This window comes from Rana temporaria, chromosome 3, assembly GCF_905171775.1.
Source record: "Rana temporaria chromosome 3, aRanTem1.1, whole genome shotgun sequence".
NCBI classification, from domain to species: Eukaryota; Metazoa; Chordata; class Amphibia; order Anura; family Ranidae; genus Rana; species Rana temporaria.
This window is the reverse complement of record NC_053491.1, coordinates 428,903,461-428,930,382: the sequence shown is the minus strand read 5'-3', so window position 1 is coordinate 428,930,382 and position 26,922 is coordinate 428,903,461. Positions and strand designations below refer to the sequence as shown.

Below are 26,922 nucleotides of genomic sequence, written 5' to 3'. Positions count from 1 at the left end.
TTGTTGCTCTGAGGAAGAGGGCACGCCCTCGTAACGCATAAGTCGTGATCGATGCTGTCTGGTACCCCCGGTCATCTGGTCCAGGTTGTAGGCGCATAGAGACATTTGGGTAGATTCAGTAAGATCGCCCTAACTTTGCGGCGGCGTAGCTTAAGGAATTTAAGCTACGCCGCCGTAAGTAGCGAGGCCAAGTACCATGATTCACAATGGCGTAGCCCTGAATCGGCGGGCGTAAGGGCGCTTAATATTCAAATGTGTGTTAGGGGGCGTGTTGTTAGCTAATTGTGTTTGACCTTTACGTTTTTGACGTTTTTTTTTTTACTGCGCATGCGCTGGGCGACTACATTTCCCAGTGTGCATTTACGTCGTAAATGAGGAGATACGCCGATTCACGAACGTACGCCCGGCCGTCGCAGTAGTTTTACACCGTTTCCGTAAACCTGCGGCTAAGTACGCCGCACGGGCCTATTGATTTCGACGTGGACGTAAATCCCGATTCGTGGACGACTTACACAAACGACGTAAAAAATTGGAATCTCGCGGCGGGAACGGCGGCCATACTTTAACATTGTTATTCCACCTAATAGATGGAATAACTTTAGGCCTGTAATGCGTTACGGAAACGGCGTAAAACTACTGCGCTGGCCGGGCGTACGTTCGTGAATCGGCGTATCTCCTCATTTACATATTCTACGCCGTCCGCAATGGAAGCGCCACCTAGCGGCCATCCGAAATATTGCAATCTAAGATAGGACGGCGCAAGCCGTCCTATCTTAGATATGTTTAAGCGTATCTCTGTTTGAGCATACGCTTAAACATAGGTCGGCGTAGATTCTGAGTTAGGTCGACTTATCTTACTGTTAAGTCGGCCTAACTCTTACTGAATCTACCTTAATTGCGCGCAACTGTTGGAGGGTTTTTAAGCTGTATTTTAAAGCTTGTCTGTGTGTATACATTTATCATGATATATTTTATAAATAAACATTGCCATTGGTAATGCACTTGGTCGGATGCGCCCTTTTTTTTTTTTTTTTATTCATTTAATACCTTGCACATGCCACATACTGTGCATCAAGGTGAGCTGCATTATGTGTCATCCTTATTGGAGGTCCAATGATAGGGTTCTCTCAGGATCCAGAAGAGGACAACCTCATCAGTGCGGGCATGAAAGTAGACCAGTAATCTGGTAGGTATCAGTGCCCCCCAACACCCAAACAAGGTGCAGCGCGGGACCTGGAGGGGAATTTTGTTGAGTATACCTGGCTTTACAAGGTAGAGGAAAAACTGCATATCAACATGGATTAGAAAGGGGTGGGAGAAAGGGATGGTCAAAAATTTAGGTTTATCGTTAAGGGGACCTGTACTGAGAACTATCGGGGTTGTCATTATTGAAATGACTAGTTGCCCGGCTGTCTCTGGTTTTCAGTGACCCAGAACAAAAATGCAACAAAGTCGGAGCATCTGATCTGCATTACTTCAGATCGGCATTTTCAGAAAGAGATCCGCAATGTCCAACTCCACATTTCCTTCCGTGTACATTTTGTTACAGGAATATACTCACCTGAATTCATTTGCTCATCCCACCCGATGGGACCTGACAACATACTACTCCAGCTAATACGCTAGCCATGCCACACACAGATCATCAAGGTGAGCCGGATTACTTGTCATCCACCCATATGATCATCTTACATACGCCGTGTCAGCTTGTATACGTTTTGTTGTGTCTGATCTACTCTGTCAGGGCAAGGATGCTTGCTCTTGTGTTGATGGAAATGGGAGAAGAGGTTGAAGGACAGGACACAGGTAGCGGGGTGATGTCTGGACGATGGGAGGTGCACAATTTCTGTACAGTGGATCTAAGGTGAAATCTCAACTGTTTGGTTATTGAATTGAGACAACCTGCCGCTTTGTTCTACAGCTCCGCTCCATCAGGTAAAATCATTTACTTTAGTCTGCTTGCTTGTCTGTAGGCTCTGTGTACTTTGTATGTCGGCTCTGTGTATTTTGTATGTCAGCTCTGTGAACTTTGTATGTCGGCTCTGTGTACTTTGTATGTCGGCTCTGTGTACTTTGTATGTCGGCTCTGTGTACTTTGTATGTCGGCTCTGTGTACTTTGTATGTCGGCTCTGTGTACTTTGTATGTCGGCTCTGTGTACTTTGTATGTCGGTTCTGTGTACTTTGTATGTCGGCTCTGTGTACTTTGTATGTCGGCTCTGTGTACTATGGGCCTAATCCTCAAAAACCCGGCGCAACGTAACTTTTTCCATTTAAGTTACACCGCGCAAAATCTCTAACTAAGTGCCCGATCCACAAAGCACTTACCTAGAAATTTTTGAGCGGTTGTAACTTAAATCCGGCCGGCGCAAGGCGTTCCTAATTTAATGGGGCGAGTCACATTTAAATTAGGCGTGGTGGACGTACTGCGCATGCTCCCGACGTCATTTTCCCGACGTGCTTTGCGCGGTTTTACGTTGCGCCGGTTTTGAGAATCGCAACGGGCGTAAAAAATACGAGTTGCGGCGGGAAAAAAAAAATTTGAGAAAAAAAAAGACAGCGACGCGGGATAGAAGGGTCTACTTTTACAAGGTGTAAACAGTTTAGGCCTTGTAAAAAGCAGCCCTATTATGCGACGGCAACTAATACTTACGGAGAAAAAAAACGAAGCGTGAAAGCTTCGTGGGATCTCCGTAAGTGCTAATTTGCATAACCGAAGCGGCATTTCGACAAGAAAATGCCCCCCAGCGGCGGGCTCGTTACTGCATCCTAAGATCCGACAGTGTAAGTCCCTTACACATGTCGGATCTTCTGCCTATCTATGTGAAACCTGATTCTGTGGATCAGTTCCATAGATAGAAACAGGGATACGACGGCGTATCAGTAGATACGCCGGCGTATCCCTTTTGTGGATTACCCCCTTTGTATGTAGGCTCCAGGGCAGGACTTAGGGTGGTGGGGGTCCCTGGGCTTGAGTGTTGAAGGGGCCCCCTGGATCCGAGAATTGGGGGGGGGGGGGGCGAAGTTGTTGAGCGGGGGGGGGGGGCGGGCGAATTGAAGTTGTTGAGCCGGGGGGGGCGCATTAAAGTTTTAAAGTTGTTGAGCCTCTGGGCCCTTTAATAAAAAAATAAACATTTATAAAAAAAATACATAAAAAAAGGGAGGTTGCCTCTGGGCCCCTGGGCCTTTTAACAAAAAATATAAACAAAAATAAAAAAATGAACATTTATAAATAAAAAAAAAAAAAAGGGGGGGTTGCCACATGGGGCCCTGGGGACCTCTGAGCCCTTTAATAAAAATATATATATATATAAAAAAAATGAAATTTTTTTTATAAAAAAAAAAAAAAAAAAGTGGGTTGCCATCCGGGGGCCCTGGAGACCCCTGGGCCCTTTAATAATAATAATAATAATAATAATATATATATAATATAAAAAAACATTTTTTTTTATAAACAAAAAATAAAAAAGGGTGGTTTGCTGTCCGGGGCCCCTGGGACCTCCGGACCCCTAAAAAAAATGTTTTTTTTTTGTTTTTGTTTTTTTAAAGGGGGCCCCCTATTGGGCGGGGCCCATGGGCTTGAGCCCAGTCAAGCCCAATGGTAAGTCCGGCCCTGGTAGGCTCTGTGTATTTTGTATGTCGGCTCTGTGTATTTTGTATGTCAAGCTGTTCTCTGATTTCATGGCTTCTGAATGCCTCTATCCGACTATTTCATTGACTCCTGTCCACTCGTCAGCTGATGACAGGTGAAGTCTAGAGCAAACATACTGATTCTCGTGATTTCAAAATCAATTTGTTTAAAATAAATAATTTTATCATTTTAATTTTAAATGTGATATCTGATGGGGGAAGCTGCTCTCTTTTCATTAAACTGCTGTTCCTCCATTTTAAGAAAGGACTCTTTTTCTGTTATCTTACAGATTCCTCTGTACAAGTTCTGTTCAAGTGCAAACGGAATGCAGCTACTGATTCTCATCACCCTTTGTCTGCGAATGGTGCAAGGTACACAGTGCTGAATTCTCAGCCTTTTTTATATTATCTATTTTTCCTGTTCCTAAAGTTAATGTAAACCCTAACTTAAAGTGATACTAAAGTCTAATAAAAAAAAAAGGTAATTCTTACCTGCTTTGTGCAATCATATTGCACAGTAAGCATGATGTTCTGCCAGGTGCTAAGGAGGCATCTGTGTGTGCATGCTCTCAAGCCAGGCTGTGTGCATCCATAGACTCACACAGCCCTCATAAGCCACACCCCCATTTCCCCCTCACAGGAATTTGACAGCAGCAGAAGCCTATGGCTCCCGCTGACCTAAATCCGGGTTCACACATGTGCGACCATGGGTTCCAGTGCGTTTCTGTACACCGGTTCAGGTGTGATTCAGGGCCATGTTTTGCCTGAATTCACACCTGAACCAAACCCAAAGACGTACCGGACCCTTTTTCAACCCAGACCACAGCTGCCCCAGACATGTGTGAACTGGCTACATTGAGAGGCAGTCACCCTTGCTTGTCAAGAATAGGATGCAGGGAAATCCACATCCAATTCTCATATGTGTGAACCCAGCCTAAATGTCTCCGGTGAGACCAGGAAGCGACGGGAGTGCTGCAGCTGAGACAGCGCTGGATCGGTGACATGAGGCAGGTAAGTGTTTAGGAATGGGGGATTAGGAAAGATAATAGAAATCACATTTTCTTGATATTCCTTAAAGGATCACTAAAGATAAAAAGAATATATAAATAACAAACATGTTATACTTACCTCCACTGTGCAGCTCGTTTTGCACAGAGTGGCCCCAAACCTGGGGTTTCTCGGCGGCTGTCTAGTCTCCTCCCGCAAGTACTCAACACCTTCATGCGAGCGAGCATAGTGTGGAGTTATTGTGGAGTTATTGCGGGCGCGCTCTCGTGATGCAGCGGCTGTATCACTCGAACCCCACCCCTGGCGCGCCGCGTCATTGGATGTGATTGACAGCAGTGCCAGCCAATGGCTGGGCTGCTTTCAATCCATCCACTGTAGCCAATCAACGGCCAGGCTCAACAGCGAAGAGGATGTCGGGGGCGAGCGCGGGACTTTCGAGGGGTCAGGTAAGTACAACGGGGGGGGGGGCGGTATTGTCGGATGTTTTTTCATCTTAAAGCGGAACTGTATGTTAGTGGGCATCCTGACTCTCCTGTAGTCCAAGGGAGGGGGCGAGCATGACACTCCACACCAGGAAGAAAGCCTTGCATTACTGTGTTTAGTTACAGACAGAAGAACAGGAAGTGAGGGTTTCTCAGAAGAAATAAGGACATTTAAAAGCAAAATAGAAGGATGAGGTAAGTGAAGGAGGACTGGACTAAGGTAAAGGAAGCTATTTAGGGGGAAAAAATTACAGCAGTACAGCTTGCATGGAACTTATGAAACTGTGTGTTACAATAAACTATATCGCATCTATTTATTCAAATACAGGTACAAATACAGAACTAGTACATGACTATGGCTCAGAAGTCAGACTATTTTCCACACCTCCTACGTGGTTTCATATGCCAAAGATAGTAAAAAAAAAAAAAAGCTTTAGCTTTCGATAGCATACAATGTATGCTTAGCTCTCTGGTTTTATTTTTTTCCATTCCTTGCAATACGATCTCACTTTGGGGTAGCTGTAAAATGACAATGTTTTTTTTTTTTTTTATTAGGTTTTCTTCGATGTGTTTATTTTTACAATGACATTATTTAATTAGTTTGTTTTAATTAATTACATTTTTTCTTTAGTTTTAATTTAGTTGGAACAGATTTTAATTAGTTGTATTGTTTTTATGTAGCTTTATTTAATTAGGTTAGATATATATATATTTTTATTAATCTTGTTTTCTTTAATTCGTTTTAATTTGTTAGAATCATTTTTAATTAGTCTTCGTTATTTAGGTTGGATTTATTTGAAATTTTAATTAGGCTCCCTTTCATTTGTTTTAATTAGTTGTAATGACTTTTAATTTAGTTTTAACAGTTTAAATAAATTTCCTTTTTTAATTAGATTTTTTTTCAATTTAATATTTTACACTTTTGCCAAGGACATAGCTATGCTTACAGTATGCATCAGAGCAGTACATAGATGGGGTGTATGCTAAAAAAATGAATAAAAAAATAAATAACTTAATAGCAATTAAAGCAGTAAAAATAGTAAAATTGCATACCATTGGAAGCCGTAATCTCAGTGTAGTATGTGTCATCATTCCAGTCTTTTTTTTTTCAACAGAGTAATAGGATATGAATATTCTAACAGGAGAAGGTGGAAAGTCAGTCTAGGGAGATTTGGCGAGTTTTAAAAGGGGAGGAAAAGGGCAGGGATAGGACAGGAAGGTCAGTATTAGGGGTAGGTTTGAAGGGGTGTGCTGGAGATACTACATGGTCAGGTTCTTATAACCCGATTCTTGAAACCTATGGGGCTAGATTCAGATAGGTTAGCGGATCTTTAGATCCGCGTAAACTATCTGATTTACGATCCGCCGCCGCTATTTTTTGAGGCAAGTGCTTTATTCAGAAAGCACTTGCCTCTAAAGTTACGGTGGCGTATCGTAAATCCCCCGGCGGAATTCAAATCCCCCGGCGGCTAGGGGGCGTGTATAATTTAAATCAGGCGCGTCCCCGCGCCGATCGAACAGCGTATGCGCCGTCCACAAAGTTTCCCAGCGTGCATTGCTCCAAATGACGTCGCAAGGACGTCATTGGTTTCGACGTTAACGTAAAATACGTCCGGCCGTTTTGGCGAACGACTTACGCAAACGACGTAAAAAATTCAAAACTCGGCGCGGGAACGATGGCCATACTTAACATAGGATACGCCGCACTTACCCCTCATATAGCAGGGTTAACTATACGCCGGAAAAAGCAGAACGCAAACGACGTAAAAAAAAATCGCCGGGCGGTCGTTCGTTTCTGAATCGGCGTAAATGCTCATTTGCATATCCGACGCTTAAAAGATATGGAAGCGCCACCTAGCGGCCGGCCTGGAATTGCAGCCTAAGATCCGATGGTGTAAGTCACTTACACCTGTCGGATCTTAGGCATATCTATGCGTAACCTGATTCTATGAATCAGTCGCATAAATACGACGGCCGAACTCAGAGATACGACGGCGTACCAGGAGATACGCCGTCGTATCTCTATCTGAATCCGGGCCAAAGTGTCAAGATCTTTCTTCCATTTGAGCAAGAAGGAGGTCGTAAAAGATTTAGGTGGTCATATGAGGAGTTAAGGAGACTAAGTGACAGGGAGGACCAGACTCACAGCACAATTACTCTAATGGTGTGAGTTGCGTCTTGTTTTAGGGTAGCGTAAAGAAAATGGAGGAGTTGCTGAAGTCACTGGCTGTCTTTTGGAAGGTATACAATTGACTCAATGTCTACTGGGGTTTTGAGCTTTACGCCATGGAGGAAGTCTAAAAAGCTGGCCATACAGTGATGGAAATTCCCTTGCTGTACAGGCCAAATTCTGTTCAGTGTGTGGCCGTCCACTGTTTGTGTTTATTATTTCTACACCAGTCCAAGACTCTGGAGAGGTGGGTTGCCATATGGTAGTTAAGAGAGTCAATAAAAGTCACCCCCACAAGTGCTTTATGTAAGCTAAAGTAAAGAGTTTGCCGGCTATTCTTGTATTGGACCATATAACAATTTCAACAAAGACTTCACACCTCAGTATCAAAATCAGAAGGGTTTGCATAATATCCATTTTAAAAATTGTATTTCTCCCAAACCATATATACAGTGGGGGAAATACGTATTTGATCCCCTGCAGATTTTGTAAGTTTGCCGCTTTACAAAGAAATTAAGGGTCTATCATTTTTATCATAGGTGTATTTTACATGATAGAGACAGAATAGCAACCAAAAATATAGAAAAAAACACATAACATGCTATAAATTAAGTTGCAGGTCAGTGAGTGAAATAAGTGTTTGATCCCCAAGCAAAACATGACTTAGTACTTGGTGGAGAAACCCTTGTTGGCAAGCACCGACGTAAGACGTTTCTTGTAGTTGGTAACCAGGTTTTCACACATCTCATGAGGGATTTTGGTCCACTCTTTTTTACAGATGTTCTCTAAATCCTTAAAGGGGTGGTTCACCCTTATTAACATCTTTTTAGCATAAAATGAGGCATAGTAGCGTGAGCTACAGTATGCCTGTCTTTATTTTTTTAGTCCCGTACTCACAGTGCACTCGTAGAGACAAGATTCCGACTCCCCGCGGGGAATGGGCGTTCCTATGGAGAGGGAAGGTGATTGACGGCCGGCTCTGGCACGTCACGCTCCCCGAAGACAGCCGGAACAGGTCACGGCTCTTCACGGCGCTATACGGCGCCTGCGCGCAGACTATGCGCAGGCGCCGTGAAACGCCAAGTCCTATTTCGGGTATTTCCAGAGAAGCGTGACGTGCCATAGCCGGCCGTCAATCATGCTCCCTCTCCATAGGAACGCCCATTCCCCGAGGGGGGTCGGAATCTTGTCTCTACGATTACACTGTGAGTACGGGACTAAAAAAATAAAGACAGGCATACTGTAGCTCGTGCTACTATGCCTCATTTTATGCTAGAAGAAAACATTTTTTTTTTTTTTTTTTTTATTAATAGGGTGAACCCCCGCTTTAAGTTAAAAAAAAAAATTCCCTAAATAGCTTCCTTTACCTTAGTGCAGTCCTCCTTCACTTACCTCATCCTTCGATGTATTCTAAAATATTGGATAAGAGCCTTCTTCCCTCAACCAGAACGTTGAAGATGGGTCGTGGATGGGTCTTCCAGCATGGCAATGACCTAAATATACCACAGAGGCAACAAAGGAATGGCTAAATAAGAAGCACATTAAGGTCATGGAGTGGCTCCAGATCCTATAGAAAATGTATGGAGGGAGCTGAAACTTCAAGTTGCCAAGCGACAGCCAAGAAACCTTAAAGGGATTGTAAAGGTAAAAAAAAATGTCCCTAAAAAGCTTCCTTTACCTTAGTGCAGTCCTCCTTCACTTACCTCATCCTCTGATTATTTTGCTTTTAAATGTCCTTATTTCTTCTGAGAAATCCTCACTTCCTGTTCTTCTGTCTGTAACTCCACACAGTAATGTGAGGCTTTCTCCCTGGTGTGGAGAAAGCCTCTTGAGGGGGGAGTGGGAGAGCAGGAGTGTCAGGATGCCCACTAATACACAGCTTCTTTCTCTATCTGCAAAGTAGAGAGTGTCCTGACTTGCCTGCTCGCCCCTCCCCCTCAAGAGGTTTTCTCCACACCAGGGAGAAAGCCTCACATTACTGTGTGGAGTTACAGACCGAAGAACAGGAAGTGAGGATTTCTCAGAAGAAATAAGGACATTTAAAAGCAAAATGGAAGGATGAGGTAAGTGAAGGAGGACTGCACTAAGGTAAAGGAAGCTATTTAGGGAAAACATTTTTTACCTTTACAACCCCTTTAAGGTTTCTTGGCTGTCGCTTGGCAACTTGAAGTTTCAGCTCCCTCCATAAATTTTCTATAGGATCTGGAGCCACTCCATGACCTTAATGTGCTTCTTCTTTAGCCACTCCTTTGTTGCCTCGGCGGTATATTTAGGTCAATGCCATGCTGGAAGACCCATCCACGACCCATCTTCAATGTTCTGGTTGAGGGAAGAAGGTCTCATCCAATATTTTAGAATACATGGCCCCATCCATTGTTCCCTCAATGCGGCAAAGTAGGCCTGTACCTTTAGCAGAGAAACAGCCCCAAAGCATCATGTTTCCACCTTCGTGCTTGACTATAGGGATGGTTTTCTTAGGCCTATAGTCAGCATTTTTCTTCCTCCAAACAAGGTGAGACGCGTTAATGCCAAAAATACCAAAATTTTGGTCTCATCTGACCACAGCACTTTCTCCCAATCCTTCTCTGAATCATTTAGATATTCATTAGCATGACTGTACATGTGCCTTCTTAACCACTTAAGAACCGCCTCCTGCACATTTACATTGGCAGAATGGCACGGCTGGGCACATGCACGTATAGGTACGTCCTGTGCTAGTACCCAGCCGTGGCGCCCGCGACCCGGTCCGAAGCTCCGTGACCCGCAGACCCAATCGCCGCTGGAGTCCCGCGATCTGTCCCCAGAGCTGAAGAACGAGGAGAGCTGTGTGTAAACACAGCTTCCCCAATCTTCACTGTGGCGGCGTCATCGATCGTGTGATCCCTTTTATAGGGATACACAATCGATGACGTCACACCTACAGCCACACCCCCCCTACAGTTGTAAACACACATGAGGTCACACATAACCCCATCAGCGCCCCTATGGTTAACTCCCAAACTGCAATTGTAATTTTCACAGTAAACAATGCATTTTAAATGCATATTTTTTGCTGTGAAAATGACAATGGTCCCAAAAATGTGTCAAAATTGTCCGAAGTGTCCGCCATAATGTCGCAGTCACGAAAAAATTTGCTGATCGCCGCCATTAGTAGTAAAAAAAAAAATTTTTTATAAAAATGCAATAAAACTATTCCCTAATTTGTAAATGCTATACATTTTGCGCAAACCAACCAATAAACGCTTATTGCGTTTTATTTTTTACCAAAAATAGGTAGAAGAATACGTATATATATATATATATATATATATATATATATATATATATATATATATATATATATATATATATATATATATATATATATATATATATATATATATATATATATATATTTTTTTTTTTGGGGGGGATGTTTATTATAGCAAAAAGTAAAAAATATTGCATTTTTTATTTTAAATTGTCGCTCTATTTTTGTTTATAGCGCAAAAAATAAAAACCGCAGAGGTGATCAAATACCACCAAAAGAACGCTTTATTTGTGGGGAAAAAAGGACGCCAATTTTGTTTGGGAGCCACGTCGCACAACTGCGCAAATGTCTGTTAAAGCGACGCAGTGTCGAGTCGCAAAACCTGACCGGGTCCTTTAGCTGCATTTTGGTCCGGGTCTTAAGTGGTTAAATGATAGAGATAGAATGTCAACCAAAAATACAGAAAAAAACATATAAAACAATTATAAGCCTGAAATCACCTTTACGCTTATGAATTGATTTACACGTGACAACATCTTCTCACACAAAATTACGTGACTCTCAAATGAAGAACCGTACTTTTTTATGTCGCTTTGTTGTTATGTATAATTCCACATGTGTTAATTCATAGTTTTGATGCCTTCAGTGTGAATCTACAATTTTCATAGTCATGAGAATAAAGAAAACTCTTTGAATGAGAAGGTGTGTCCAAACTTTTGGTCTGTACTGTATATTAGGGGTGCAACGGATCAAAAAACTCACTGATTGGATCGATCCTCGGATCAAGAGTAACTGATCGGATCATTTTCGGGTCAGTAAAAAATAAAACACAAGACAAACAAAAGTTTTGTCTTTTTACATTTTTATTAATATTTTTTTTTTTACTACTAATGGCGGCGATCAGCGATTTTTTTTGTGACCGTGACATTATGGCGGACACATCTGACAATTTTGACACATTTTTGGGACCATTACAGTGGGAAAAATGGCAATTACAGTGTTACTGTTTTACTAGTGTGGGGTCAATGTTGGCTATGGCTATTATTAATAGCCATAGCCAACATTGCCCCCACACTAGTAAAACAGTAACACTGTAATTGCCATTTTTGCCACTGTAATAATAGTCATAGCCAACATTGCCCCCACCATAGTAAACCGTAACACTGTGTGTGTATAGCCATTTTTCCCACTGTAATAGCCATTAGCCAACTCACTGTACTGATGTACTCAGTCCGTCTCACTGTACTCAGGTTGCATGCAGAGTCAGCGCGCTCTTGCAGAATAGAAAAGATCCACGAGCAGAAGGAGGGGTGATGACGTCAGCGCGCACCGCCGCCGAGTATACCAAGATGGCCGACCGCTCCGGAGCTAGGCCGAAGCCGCGGTCTTTCCTAAGGCCGCGGCGGTGGTGCGTTCTGCGGATCGCGTTGCACCCCTACTGTATATAGAATTTTTTTTCCCCCTACAGGAGTTGAGGATGGAGATTAGTAAACCACGGACTGCAATCTTGTTAGTATTATGAGGATATGATATGGCTTGGCTATTCCTTTTAGGGAAACAACAATCTGAGAAGTCCGTTGTATCATTCTATTTTTTTTATTGGAGACAGGTTCTTGCACTGATCTACTATACCCAATAACATTTTTATTAGTTCATGCCACTTATGGATAAGTGCTCTTGTGTGGTGTCTATACGTTGTATGTCATATACTATGTACGTCTTTATACTGCAGTATGATTTTCTGATTGTCTTTGGCACATGTATCTATTGTTGTGTAATTTTGTATGGAAATATTTAAATAAATAAATTAAAACAAGTGAATAAACTTTTTGTTTACTGTTTAGGGCCTCCACCATGGCTCAGATCATTCCACTTAAAAAAGTTCCCACAGGCTGTTCCTCCAGAGTCATTCTCCGCTACATGTCAAAATGTCCACAACATCACAAGTGCCACTTTGGGTGGAGTAAGTAGTACTGTAAGAAGGGTCCTTTTTGCATTACCTTTGTAAAATTACCATATACCCACCATTCTTGGTAAATCAGGCAAATGTCTTCTCGTCTATCGTGATATGATTTGCCCATCAATGACCTACCAAATTCATAGATACCTTAAAAAAAAAACAGACTTGTCTTAGCTGAATAATTGTGGTTGGGTGGATCTGTGCTGAGAGATGCATGGAAGCTGCCATTGCTGACTTTCTTCTGAAGATGCTGGATGTCTGGCTGTTATTTTAAACCCAACAATGTCGCTGCTTTGTAAGCCACTGGCCCAGATCAAGTATCTGAATAATAAAAGTCAGAGAAAAGTCAGAAGTGTCTATATGAATGCTTGTTCTAGGTAAGGGACACAAGGCAATAAAACCAGAATGACAGTTTCTGTTGCAGCTATAATAGTTAGCAAATTTCCACCAGCCGCCATATTTAAGGGACCCTGTCAGGACATGTTACCCATCACAGCTGAGGCTCCCGTCTTCTGGAGGCAAGTGGTAGGATAGAGCATATTTCAGCCACCTCACATAAAGTGAGGCCCTGGGGCCAACACTCCGTCAGTTGTGCCAAGTACAACCACCATGACAGGTTCCTTATAAGCAGAGTCAACTGTAGTCATTTTTTCCATTACTAGGTACATCTTCTGGTCATGGCAAGTGTTCTGAATACTTCTCACCAACAAATTGACAGCCAAACATAGCCAATCAGAAGGTATAGAATTTATTGTAATATTCTTATCACTAGTGGGATATAGTAGATAGCTTTTATGAAAATTATAGTAATTTCTATCAAACTGACTGGCAGGGCTGGTGCACAGAGACGTGGCCACCTGCATTTGCCATTACAGCATGTGCATAGGTGGAAAATCTCGAGATTTCAGCCAGAGACTCCAACAAAAATAAAAAAAGATTACTGGGTTTTGGAGCCACTTGACTTTCCCCCCAGCTTACCGATTAGTTACTGGGGTTACTATTTCAGTTATACAGTGGGCAGAGCATTAACCACTTGGGATCCGCCTGCCGTCAATTGACGGCTACAGTGCGGATCCCAATCGCCAAACTGCCGTCAATTGACGTCCGCCCCTTAGGGCGGTCCCCGCGCGCGCTGCGGGGAAAATCTGTGTTGGCCGTGTCCCTCGGACACAGCCAATTACAGATCGCCGCGAACGGCCAATCAGAGTGGCCGTTCGCGAGGCGATCTGTGCGGCCAATGAGAGAGGATCTCATATGTAAACATATGAGATCATCTCTCATTGCCGTTTTACACAGAGACAGCGGTGCTGTCTCTGGAGAGGAGACCGATCTGTGTCTCTTGTACATAGAGACACAGATCGGTCACCCCCCCCAGTCACCCCCCCCTCCACCTACAGTTAGAACACTAAGCAGGGATACATTTAACCCCTTCCTCACCCCCTAGTGTTAACCCCTTCAATGCCAGTCACATTTATACTGTAATTAGTGCATATTATAGCACTGATCGCAGTATAAATGTGAATGGCGCCAAAAATGTGTCCGATGTGTCCGCCATAACGTCGCAGTCCTATTAAAAATCGCAGATCGCCGCCATTTCTAGTAAAAAAAAATAATTAAAAAATAATAATTCTGTCCCCTATTTTGTAAGCGCTATAACTTTTGCGCAAACCAGTCGCTTATTGCGATTTTTTTTTTTTTTTTTTTTTTTACCAAAAATATGTAGAAGAATACGTATCGGCCTAAACTGAGAAAAAAAAATGTTTTTTTTTTTTTTTTAAATTGGGATATTTATTATAGCAAGAAGTAAAAAATATTGTATTTTTTTCAAAATTGTCTCACTTTTTTGTTTATAGCGCAAAAAATAAAAACCGCACAGGCGATCAAATACCACCAAAAGAAAGCTCTACTTGTGGGGAAAAAAGGACGTCAATTTTGTTTGGGAGCCACGTCGCACGACCGCGCAATTGTTAGTTAAAGCGATGCAGTGCCGAAAGCTGAAATTTCACCTGGGCAGGAGGGGGGTATATGTGCCCAGTAAGCAAGTGGTTAAACCAGTACTGGTAGACGGACAGACTCAAGAGGAGGCTTGGGCTGTGGTTTCTTCTCCACTACTACCTTCAGCCACTGAGAAATGTGTGGCTAGAAGAAAGTAAACCACGGTTTACTACTGAACCAGAGTTCTGGAGTGAAGGGAGTGAGGTGGTGGTGAAGTAGGAAAGGGTTTAAGGGAAGGAAGACTGTGGTCCAGTTATTGACAATGGTATTGTCATTGTCCACACATTATGATTGCCCATTTGTTGCCCATGTATTGTAATGATTGGCCTTTTGTTGTCCATATATTGTCAGGATTTTCCAAGTTTGTGCATTAACATGTTAGTGCTGAATATTTAGAGGAGTGGTTCTCAACCTCAGTACCCTCATCGGGCCATGTTTTCAGGTTTTCCTTTACTTTGCATAGCTGCTTTAAATCAATATCAATGACATGGTATTATTAAAAGCTATTTTATCTTAGGGAAGTTCCCAAAACATGGCTTGTTGGGGCTACTTGAGGACTGAGGTTGAGAACCATTGATTTAGAGGACCATATAAATATAATTTAACCATATGCAGACACATCAAACCATGCCCCTTGAAACTGAAAGGTATTGGCCTTGCCCTTAATTTACTAGCGTGTATGAAAAGATTATTAGATTGACACCTCTCATGATTGCTGCAGTTATGCCCATAGTTTGCTGTGATGCACTATACAGGCCGTTTTATTCCCTTCCCTGAAATCTCAGACTCATGTATTTCTCAAAGTTTACAGTTATTGTCATAAGCCCATAGCAGAGTTTATACTAATCATTAGTAGGACAAGGTGAACAATGCAACATGAACAGAATCGGTTCCATGATGATCATAGGTTCCTGTTGCCATTTAAAGAAGTGTAGCGTTCTTGAGAGAGTGGAAATTCTGGGTCCACTCATATCTCAGGACCTAAGCTCTGTGCCTAATTAAAAAAAAATAATACGAGATTGGTTTATTGGATTTTGTAGTGCAAATAACTGAAGGTGAAGGGTTAGAAGAGACCCTATAACAATTGCTCTCCTTGCCGTAAAGGAAGTCCTGTCACTGGGTGTGTTTATTCTCTGCAATGTGAAATTCATGTAAAAATTATGAATGAGACTGAACTATAAAATGATGATGCCTATAAAGCCTTGTACATACGATCCAACTTTATGGCCATATTTGTCTGACGGACGTGTTGTATCGGATAATCCGATCGTGTGTATGCTCCATCAGACAATTATTGGCTAAATTAATGACAACAAAAGTTGGCTTTTCATGCTTACCAAGTGTTGGGCAATAAATCTGTTATGACGGTTTATTTGATCCTGTGTACGCAAGTCCCTCCAACTAAAATCCAAAGTACAAACATGCATGCTCATAACCAATGTTAAACATCAGCCAACAATAGCAGAAGTTGCCAAAAGGGTGGTGGTAAAGAGCTGAAAAAACACGTGGTTTGGTGAATGTTGGCTGAAAATGTTGTGCTGTGTGTATGCAGAACAAGTTCATGGCCAATGCCCTTCGGACCAAAATCCACGGAAAAGTTGGCTGGAAGTCTGATCGTGTGTACGAGGCTTAAGAGGCAAAATTATTGGCCTCCATTACAGCATTTTTAATAATATGCTTTTTTCACCCCTCCTAGTCACCATGTATGTCCATGGAGGTATCAGGACATAGCCTTGTGGACTCTGCAGTTGTGCAGTTGCTTGTTCGTGGCCCTGACAAGCAGTGTGAACACGGAGGCATATGCAGCATGAAAGTTGGAAGCCAAGTTCAGGCTGAGGTCAGGTGACCTGCATGACTTTTTTTCCTTTCCTATTAGCTTAATTACTAAATTGTTTTCCTAAACAGAAAGCAATAAATAAATTAACAAGCATTATTTTAAGTCAGTTCACCTAGGTCTTTTTGGTTATTTTAACAATTTATTCTAGGTGTCTCTATCTGCTGCTCCGCCGTCGCTTGGACTCTCTTTGACTCTGTGTTCTCTCTCCGCTTCCTCCAATCCATTCAACCAATCCCATATCCTGCTTCTAGTGAATGACTGCCCATACTCAGCTGGTGTGACATTCACATTGGCCACACCCAAGCCTTGCATCAAGACCCCACCCAGAAAGAGCTTCAGTTTCCAGCTTGACCATTTCTACAACAGCTCCATTCAATTTCTGCACTGTAGAGTAGAGCTGTGTCTGCAGGGAACTCAGTGCGGCACTAGCAATGGTGTCACCAAACTACCACAGGTATAGTGCCTTGTATGTTTGCATTTGCAGCATTCACCTATTGGTCATGCAAGAGTGTACTAGGACAATTATTGTGGCTCTTTTTTAATTTTGTCTCAAAAAAATTGCTATGAGAACTTCAGTAATATGCAAAAGCTTGGTCACATAAAGTGTATTTGGGTAAAAAGACCTGTGCTGAAAAAAATATGCTGACCACCCCTGCCCGACTCTCTTGCTATTCCAATGGCCTAGATACTTTAGGTCTCTGATCTGGAGCAAGTACACAGACATATAGGTAGATTCAGAAAGAGTTAGGCCGGCTTATCTACAGATAAGCCATCCTAACTCTGAATCTGCACCGACCTATGTTTAAGTGTATTCTCAAACAGAGATACGCTTAAACATATCTAAGATACGACGGCTTGCGCCGTCCTATCTTAGGTTGCAATATTTCTGCTGGCCGCTAGATGGCACTTCCATTGCGGTCGGCGTAGTATATGCAAATCAGTAGATATGCCGATTCACGAATGTACGCACGGCCGCCGCAGTACATTTACACTGTTTACGTAAGAGATAGGCCGCCTAAAGTTAAAGATGCCCCCTAGGTGGCGTAGCCAATGTTAAAGTATGGCCGCCGTTCCCGCTTCGAAATTTTTTACATTGTTTGCGTAAGTCGTCCCCGAATAGGGATTTACGTAGTTTACGTCCACGTCGAAATCAATAGGCCCGTGCGGCGTACTTAGCCGCAATGCACACTGGGAAATGTAGGCGCCCGGCGCATGCGCAGTCTAGAAAAAACGTAAAAAACGTACGGTCAAGCTCCATTAACATAAAACACGCCCCCTCAGACACAATTAAATTAGGAGCCCTTACGCCTGCCAGCTTTAGGCTACACCACCGTAACTTAGCAGGCAAGTACATTGTGAATCATGTACGTGCCTCGCTAACTTACGGCAGCGTAGCTTAAATGCCTTAAGCTACGCCGCCGCAAAGTTGCGGCCATGTACCTGAATCTACCTAATAGTGTTCTGGCTTAAGTGACTTCATACTTTTTCTTTATCAGTGCATCAGAAAGTGTTGAAATCAAAGACAGCCAGTCAATCTGAAAAAGGGACACACTAGTAGCATAGTGGCTGGTGGGTGGAATTAGAGCAGAGTGTTTTTTTTTTTTTTTTTAAACAAGCCTCCACTGACCTGAGTAGCTGAAGGCACTGTGGAGTAAATTCATCCTCAAAGCTCACAGCAGAAGCACTAAAGTTGACCAAGTCCTTCTTTTAAAGTGATTCTAAAAAAAAGATTTGTTTCTAAAAAGAAAAAATAACAAACATGGTATACTTACCTGCTCTGTGCAATGGTTTTGCACAGAGCACCCCAATACCCTTTTTTTTGCATCCCCCACCATCGGTCCTGGCTCGTCCCTCACCAGCGGTCCTGGCTCCTCCCCCATTGCAGAGTGCCTCCATAGCAAGCCTCTTGCAGGCACACTCCCGATTATTTGCAGACAAACCGGCTGGGGATTCCATTCATCTATACAAGACCCCTATCCTAAATGATGGTCTGGAGTGTATATAATGGGGGGACCCCACCTAAATAAAATTCTTCTAAAAATATATATCAGACCCTTATTCTAGCTCAGTGGTTCTCAACTCCAGTCCTCAGGCCAGATTTGAAGTATTACCATGGGGAAATGCAGACTAGAATACTGCAATCACTGAGCAGAAAATGATATCACCTGTGATTTATTTCAGTTATTTTGAAAACCTGGCCTGTTAGTGGGCCCTGAGGACAGGGGTTGAGAACCACTGTTCTAGATGAAGGTCTGTTATGGATGACAAGGGGAACCCCACAAGAAAAATAGTGTGGGGTCCCTTCCAAATTCCATACCAGGCCCTTATTCGAGTTTGCAGCCTGGCAGGCCAGAAAAGGGGGGACGACGACAAGAGTATACAGTATTATTTATGTATCATATCTTACCTCCACGCCAAAGCAGTTAGAAATGGAAATAAGTAATTAAAAATGACTTTTTTCCATAGCAAGGATAGCATACCAAGTGAATAAAATTCAAAGGAATTTATATTGGTACAAAGATTAAAAATGCATGGTTAAAATTTGTTAAAAAAAAAAAATATCATATTCCATATAAGCTTGACCATAGTAAACACATATTTTAAGAAATATTGGTTTGCTATACTTGCTAAGGCACATTTTAAGTCCCCTTGATTACTCTCTTTCCATTTCCAACTGCTTTAGAAGTGGCGGAAAGATCCACTATATTACCAAAATCATTGGGGTGCCTGTCTTTACACGCACATGAACTTTATAATTAAAGTATAACAAGTATTGGGATGCCTGCCTCTGTTGTTTGTTTTTTGTTTGTTTTTTCTAAAAAAAAAAAAAAAAAAAATTCCAACCACTTCAGACTCAACCACAGCAAGAGACTTGCTCACGATTTCATTCATTAGTATCGTCTCTTCTTCGGTTTTGCATCATTTGTGGTTTTCCAAAGGTTGATTTTTTATATGTGTATATATATATATATATATATATATATATATATATATATATATATATATATATATATATATATATACCGTATTTATCGCGGTATAACGCGCTCCCGCGTATACCACGCACCCCTAAAGTGGCTCCCAATCCTGTGGGAAAAAAGTTTTTTTGTTTTTTTGTACTTACAGTTTTGGTGTCTTGCACGGCGTCCATCGGCGGCCTCGTCGGGTCCGGCGTCCTTCTGCGGCTTCGGGTGTCCTCTTCGGCGGGTCCGGCGTCCTTCTGCGGCGGGTCCGGTGTCCTCTTCGGCGGGTCCGGCGTCCTTCTGCGGCGTCCTCGCGTCCTTCCCGCCACGAGTTTGAATACTGCGCCGGCATATACCGAGCGCAGTACACTCCAGAATCTTCAAGCAGGCTCGGCAACTGTCGCGCTGACGTCCTGTACGTACAAGACGTCAGTGCGAGAGGCGCCGAGACTGCCCGAAGATTCACGAGTGTACTGCGCTCGGTATATGCCGACGCAGTATTCAAACTCGTGGCGGGAAAGCGGGTATCGGCGTATATCGCGCACCCGCGATTTTGCCCTGATTTTCAGGGCAAAATAGTGCGCGGTATACGCCGATAAATACGGTATATATATATATATATATATATATATATATATATATATATATATATATATATATATATATATATATATATATATATATATATATATATATATATATATATATATATATATATATACACATATATAAAAAATCAACCTTTGGAAAACCACAAATGATGCAAAACCGAAGAAGAGACGATACTAATGAATGAAATCATGAGCAAGTCTCTTGCTGTGGTTGAGTCTGAAGTGGTTGGAATATAAAAATCTGGATGACTATACCATTTTTTTAATTATCTAGCATTATTAATGTGTTATGAATATAATATGACTGCTAGATGTTGGAGCTGAGAAATTTTATTTCATGTATAAGTACTGCAGCAAATGTATTTCTTTCCTTTAACCTCCCTTTTCTTCAGTGTCGTACTCCTGATGTGCCCTGCACCCCCTTCACTGCTTTACCTTCCATCTTGAAGCCAATGTTCCATCGAACTGTGACCCAGCCATTGCTGGTTACCATCTCCACTCCTTCCCGCAAGCCTCTCCAGTCCCTACCTGGTGAGCAAACCTACCATTGGTCATAATTAATATGGCTCCCCATAATAGAACCGTGGTAAAAATACTTTTTGTGATTCTTTTTAGGTTACAAGAGATCTCCACTTTCTACAGGCAGAGGTGAGCCACGTGACAGTACGGGTTGTGTTCAAACAGCTACCATCTTCTCCCATTCATGTTTCTGTGAGGTGGCCATGAACAGATCCAATAGAAATGTGCTTGCTGTACTTCTCCCTGGAGATGTCATCTGGTGGGCGCAAAGGGGACAAAAGCATAAATATGCAACAGAATTAATTCAAAGTGGAGTTCTAGCCTTTTAATGTTTAGCTGCTGACTATTAATGTAGCTGCTGACTATTAATAAATAGACACTTACCTGTTCCACAGTCCAGCGATGTAGCCGCACGGAGCGTCGCTCCTCTTCCCGCTCCTCTCCTCAGCGCCTCCATTCACACTCTGGGCACCCGGCCATGACAGCTTTTGGCTTCACGGCCGGGCGCGCACTGGACAGGCAATCTCCTGGGACCTGTCACGTGTCCCAGGAGATCGCCTAGAGAGAGGGGCCGCCCAGGGGCAGAGGAGGAGTCACCTAGTGGAAGTGGAACAGAAAGTCCCACTCCTAACGAAGCCCCCCCCCCCAAAAAAAAATGACATGCCAAATGTGGCATGTAGGGGCAAAGAGTGCTTAAAGCGGAATATTTTTATTTTTGGATGGAACTCCGCTTTAACATGACTTATTAGAAAAATAGCAGAAAACGCATGGATAACCTAAAAAAACTAAAGAAGTAAAATAAGTAAATAAAATTTAGGTAAACCACTGCTTGCAGACATCAGTGTTCTTTTTTTTTTTAACCAAATGCTCATTGGGGCTACAACCATTACTGGGTTAGATATCAATATCACAGTGTACAGATATTCCTCCATAAATGTAGGACATGAAAGGCAATGGCCTTATAGTATAGGATAACGTAAATAAAGCAGAACTTGCGGCCTGTACATATACTAAAGCCGACCATAGAGGGTTCGAATCTCAGCCGGTTCATGCTGAACCATGTATGGACAGGCTGAAGGTACCCAAGTTAATCTGTCAACTTGGGTAAAACCAGCCTGTTGAAATTTACATGCGATTATTAATAGCGGCTGTGTTCTCCCTCTCGTGGAGTCATTATATTCTCCCGACAAGGGGGTGGGGGTTAGGATAGAATATTGCTCCATCTATGGCTGGCTTTAGGCCTTATTCACATGGGCCTCAGCCTGTATAAGAGCTGTGTGTACAGCATGCTTCTACAAGGCATTTGTACAGCTTTTGGCAAGCTTTGATTATCTTTGTTTAAGACCTTAGAAGTAACTTTAGTTCTAGTTTGAGGATGTTAAACACAGACCTTGCACATGGGTGCCTGCGCCCATAAGTGTAAATCTCAATAGATTTCCCTTCTATTCCTCTGTACTGGTAACTACTCAAAATTGGGGATTTTCTTCCACTCCTGGGGATAATGGTCACCAGTACAGAGAGGTTGAGTCTCCACAACGAGGGCACAGACGGCAATAAAAACCTGATAAGGCTTCTGAAAAAGATGACTGAAAGCTTTGTAAATGCTTGCTGTACACACCACTCTTCAGTTTAGCATTTACAATTTTGAGGCCAAAGTAGACAGACTACTTAGCTCTGTAATCCATCTTGTTTCCTTTCTTCTGAAGCCTGAATAAACATATTCTTTTTGATACTGTAATGTAGTCATGCTGTATTTTTAACAAAGCGCTGTAGCAAGGGTTACATTGCCCTGTGCTGGCAGTACATAGGAGATTCAGACACCAGCTCTCTCACATAAAGCAGCGGTCTGACTCTCCAGTGCTCCGACATTTACCCTCTGAACCTGCTCCAAACAAAAAGGGCTGCTCAGGGTGGGGTAAATACTATTGAATGGGGAGTCTACTGCACTACAGTAATAAACAATAAAGGCTCAGTTGAGTTTAAGAAAGACATGATGAGCCATAAGTATAAGGACACTGCTGTTTTGTGTGCCTTTACAGAATACTCAGTGCAGGAAGTCGGAGTTGTTGCAGTGATTGGAGTTTCTCTCTGTTCCTTCTTTCTTGGGATCATGCTGACAATCGGACTTTGGTGCATTCACAAAAAGACTGGTGAGTCATAATGGTCCTCATTGCATGATCACGTATGCATATATGTACTTTTTTTTTGCAGTTTTGGATTGAGTAGAGAGGGTTAAAACCCATCAGTTTTTTTTTTTTTTGCATTCTCTGTACCATTGAGGACGTTTTCCTTACTACTTGTCCCAAAGATGCAATGGGAAGTTGAAGAGATTTCTTAACTTGAGAAAAACTAACCTCTTCGACAGTTGTCCCCATTGGAAGATTTCCCCCCACCTCTTGTTCTGGAGACTGCTCTAAAATGTTGGATTTCTCCCCACTTTCTGTTTTGATGACAGTTGTCACCAGAACAAATATTAGAGGGTTAATATCCCCAGTGGGGACAAATACAGCAAGATAAACTTGACAGAGGGTCTAATATTTTCCCATTTTATCCAAAACTAAAATAAAAAGGTTTGCCTAGGGATACATTTTAACTATAGACATAAGTCAGTGCTCACCAGACTTCGCATGAATACCACCAAAAAAAACTCTGCTTGGGGATAGTGCCCAATTATAATACAGCTATGTTTCCAGGTACATAACATTTGCATGTGTATGGTGCCAACTGTTTGCTTATTTTAAGAAAAGAACAGACTTTTTTTTTCTTCAATAAATTCAGTTTACTTAATCACTTCAATACAGGGCATTTTCACCCCCTTCCTGCCCAGGCCAATTTTTAGTTTTCAGCGCTGTCGCACTTTGAATAAAAATTGCGTGGTCATGCAACACTGTACCAAAATAGAGCTTTCTTTTGGTGGTATTTGATTACCTCTGCGGTTCTTATTTTTTTGCGCTATAAACAAAAAAACACAATATTTTTTACTTTTTGCTATAATAAATATCCCAGTTTAAAAATAAATAAATAAAATTTTCCTCAGTTTAGGCCGATGTGTATTCTTCTACATATTTTTGGTTGAAAAAAAAATTGCAATAAGTATATATTAATTGGGTTGCGCAAAAGTTATAGCGTCTACAAAATAGGGGATAGATTTAGGGCATTTTTTCTACTAGTAATGGCAGCGATCTGCAATTTTTATCGTGACTGTGACATTTCGGCAGACATATCGGACACCTTTGACACTATTTTGGGACCATTCACACAGCGATCGGTGCTATAAAAATGCACTGATTACTGTGTAAATGTCACTGGCAGGGAAGGGGTTAACACTAGGGGGCAATCAAGGTGTTAAATGTGTTACCTAGGGAGTGATTCTAACTGTAGGGGGAGGGGACTCACAAGGGGAGGAGACCGATCTGTGTTCATCTGTACAAGGAACACACCAGAGGTCTCCACACACAGATCCAAGTCCCTGCTCTATTACCGGCAATCGTAGGTGCCCGGCGGACATCGTGGCCACCGCATACGCGCACCATCTCCCGAGTGTTGCGCGCCCCCCAGATGGCCGGGAAGCCCAGGACGTCATATGACATCCGCCCAAGATGGGAGATCCCTACTGCAGACTTCATATGTCTATGGGCGGGTAGGGAAGTGGTTAAACTTGCTAATTGCTTACTGTGAATTCGACCCCTTATGCTGATGTCACCACTGGGATTCCTCTTCTGGATCCTGAGAGAACCCCACTACTGCACAACTTATATAAAAAGTGTCCATATCACACAGGCGTGACATGGACATCTGAAGAAGGACCCCGCTTCCTGTAATTAGAAGAGAGAAGACTGCAGATTTAGGTGAGTAAAAAGAGCATTGATGGTCAGCGATTAGTTAGAGTGGGGTAGAGGAAACATAGGGGGAGCCTGGAGATAAACTTTAAAGCCCCCACCATCCATGTTTCATGCAAGAGATTTCTCTTCTCTTTTTGTCCTGTAGACACCACAGGAAATGAGAGTAAATCTCTTCACAGAGAGGTAAATCTCCAGTTGTTACTGTAACAAGAATCCCCATTGGAAGATCCCCCCTCTATTCCTTTTCTGGTGACAATTCAAATTTTTGGATTTGCCCTCACCTTCAGTCCCAGTGACAACGGTCACCAGAGCAAAGGGATGTAGACACCCGACAAAGGACTACACCGGGTATAAAAAAAAGAGGAGAAGGCTCGGGACTGGCGTGTCATGTGACCATTGCTTTATTCAAGTAAAAAAGGCGTTTATTTTTTATTTTTTTAATCTAGTGTCTATTTATTTTTATTTTTTTCAGAGGGGATGGGTTAAAATTATGCCAGCGATGGGATACATTCTTGACAAGGGCAAAAGTCAAGGCTCCATCAACAAATTGGTCCTAGGATATAAGGAGCTCCACGGGGCAATGGGACCATCATGGGTAGTTGGGGGAACCTGTCTGCACTTCAGCACTGTCCCCTTAGACACCATTAGAAGTTCTCTTTAGGATTGCTATGATATGTTTGGGGTAGTCTAAGGCCCCATACACACGAGAGGATTTATCCGCGAATACGGTCCAGCGGACCGTTTCCGCGGATAAATCCTCTCGAGGATTTCAGCGGATTTCTCTGCGATGGAGTGTACTCACCATCGCATTGAAAACCGCGCCGAAATCCTCTGGCGATGACGTGTCGCGCCGTCGCCGTGATTATGACGCGGCGACGTGCGCGACGCTGTCATATAAGGAATTCCACGCGTGCGTCGAATCATTACGACGCATGCGGGGGATCCCTTCGGACGGATGGATCCGGTGAGTCTATACAGACCAGCGGATCCATCTGTTGGGATGGATTCCAGCAGATAGATTTGTTTAGCATGTCAGCGAATATTCGATCTGCTGGAATCCATCCCAGGGGATAAATATCCGCGGAAACAGATCCGCTGGAGTGTACACACCATAGGATCTATCCGCTGAAACCCATTCGCTGGGATTTTTCAGCGGATGGATTCTATCGTGTGTATGGGGCCTAAGAAGAACTGTCTATAGCATACTGTTTCTACAGCAAAATAAAGCATTACTACAGACAAACACACAAATAATTTAGTTGTATACACGAAGGACAAAATTCTAATGATAATCTTCTTGAAAGTTGAGGTGTCTCCTGTATGCCACGTGTCCCACAGGCTCTGTTTATATGACAATGGATTTTTTTTTCTACAGTTCCCACCTATCAAGGGACACAGAGCTCCTGAGGACTTCAAGATTTCTGACATACAAACGCAAGAGGAAACACTGTAACCAACTGGATCCATAATATTGTTCATTAGATGATAGTCGCAAATAAAATGTATATTCTGTTTTTTTTTATTTGTTGTGAATTATATACCCGAGTTAAAAAGGAAAGCCACGAATGGCACCGCAACACCCTGCAGTAGGACAATTATGCTGATGTTCGTTGCAGTAACACATTGAAACATGTTTTAACTAGGGTTGTCCCGATACCGATACTAGTATCGGAACCGATACCAAGCATTTTCCCGAGTACAGTTCCCCCATCCGTTCTGCTCTCTCCCTCCATGCTCCTGTGTCCCCCCCCTCTCTGTGCCACTGCCGTTCTGCTCTCCCCCTCCGTGCCGCTGCTGTCCTCCATTCTGCTCTCCCCCTCCATGCTCCGTGTCCCCCCTCCATGCCGCTGCCATTCTGCTCTCCCCCTCCATGCTCCGTGTCGCTGCCGTTCTGCTCTCCCCCTCCGTGCCGCTGCGCTCTCCCCCTCTGTGCCGCTGCTGTCCTCCATTCTGCTCTCCCCCCTCCATGCTCTGTGTCCCCCCTCCATGCCGCTGCCGTTCTGCTCTCCCCCTCCGTGCCGCTGATGTCCTCCATTCTGCTCTTCCCCCTCCATGCTCGGTGTCCTCCCTCCATGCCAATGACGTTCTGCTCTCCCTCTCCGTGCCGCTGCTGTCCTCCATTCTGCTCTCCCCCTTCCATGCTCCGTGTCCCCCCTCCGTGCCGCTGCCGTTCTGCTCTCCCCCTCCAAGCCGCTGCGGTCCTCTGCTCTCCCCCTCCGTGCTCTGTGTCCCCCTCTGCCAGGATGGAGAGCGGCGGCAGGAGCCGCTAAACCCGGCTCCTACCTTTTCTGAATGAACAGAGTCAGTGATCACTGACTGTCCATTCATATGACTGAGAAACTGTGTTTACGATGCTTCAGTTTATGAATGGATAGGAGCCTCTGTCTCCTGTCCATTCATTTCCAGTGCAGATGAGAAAGGGACTGGGGAATTTGTGTCCTTAGTACCTTTCTCTGTCTCAAAGGTGAGATATATAATAACAATAATAATAATGTGGTTGCATAAGTGTGCACACCCTCTTATAAATGGGGATGTAGCAGTGTTCAGAATTAACCAATTACATTCAAATTCATGTTAATGAAAGGGCCTCTGATTAACCCCAAATAAAGTTCAGCTGTTCTAGTAGGTCGCACCCTACAGAAAAAGCCATGGTCCA

The 26,922-nt window shown here is 43.0% G+C and overlaps 1 protein-coding gene across 1 annotated transcript; it reads left to right on the top strand.

The window, feature by feature from the left end:
- Nucleotides 1-1,075: 1,075 nt before the first annotated feature.
- TGFBR3L (transforming growth factor beta receptor 3 like) lies at nt 1,076-25,788 on the top strand. The gene is made up of 9 exons (XM_040346308.1): nt 1,076-1,935; nt 3,920-4,001; nt 12,384-12,502; nt 16,191-16,331; nt 16,480-16,785; nt 20,298-20,436; nt 20,521-20,553; nt 22,464-22,574; nt 25,642-25,788. Exons 2-9 carry the CDS (start codon nt 3,956-3,958, stop codon nt 25,671-25,673), a joined length of 927 nt encoding a protein of 308 aa, XP_040202242.1. The 5' UTR covers nt 1,076-1,935; nt 3,920-3,955; the 3' UTR covers nt 25,674-25,788.
- The last annotated feature ends 1,134 nt before the right edge of the window (nt 25,789-26,922 follow it).

Coding starts and splice junctions, on each gene's coding strand:
- TGFBR3L (XM_040346308.1), top strand. CDS start 3,956: ATGCAGCTACTGATTCTCATCACCCTTTGTCTGCGAATGGTGCAAG. Junction 16,332..16,479: donor GAAGCCAAGTTCAGGCTGAG/GTCAGGTGACCT, acceptor AATTTATTCTAG/GTGTCTCTATCTGCTGCTCC. Junction 22,575..25,641: donor GTGCATTCACAAAAAGACTG/GTGAGTCATAAT, acceptor TTTTTTCTACAG/TTCCCACCTATCAAGGGACA.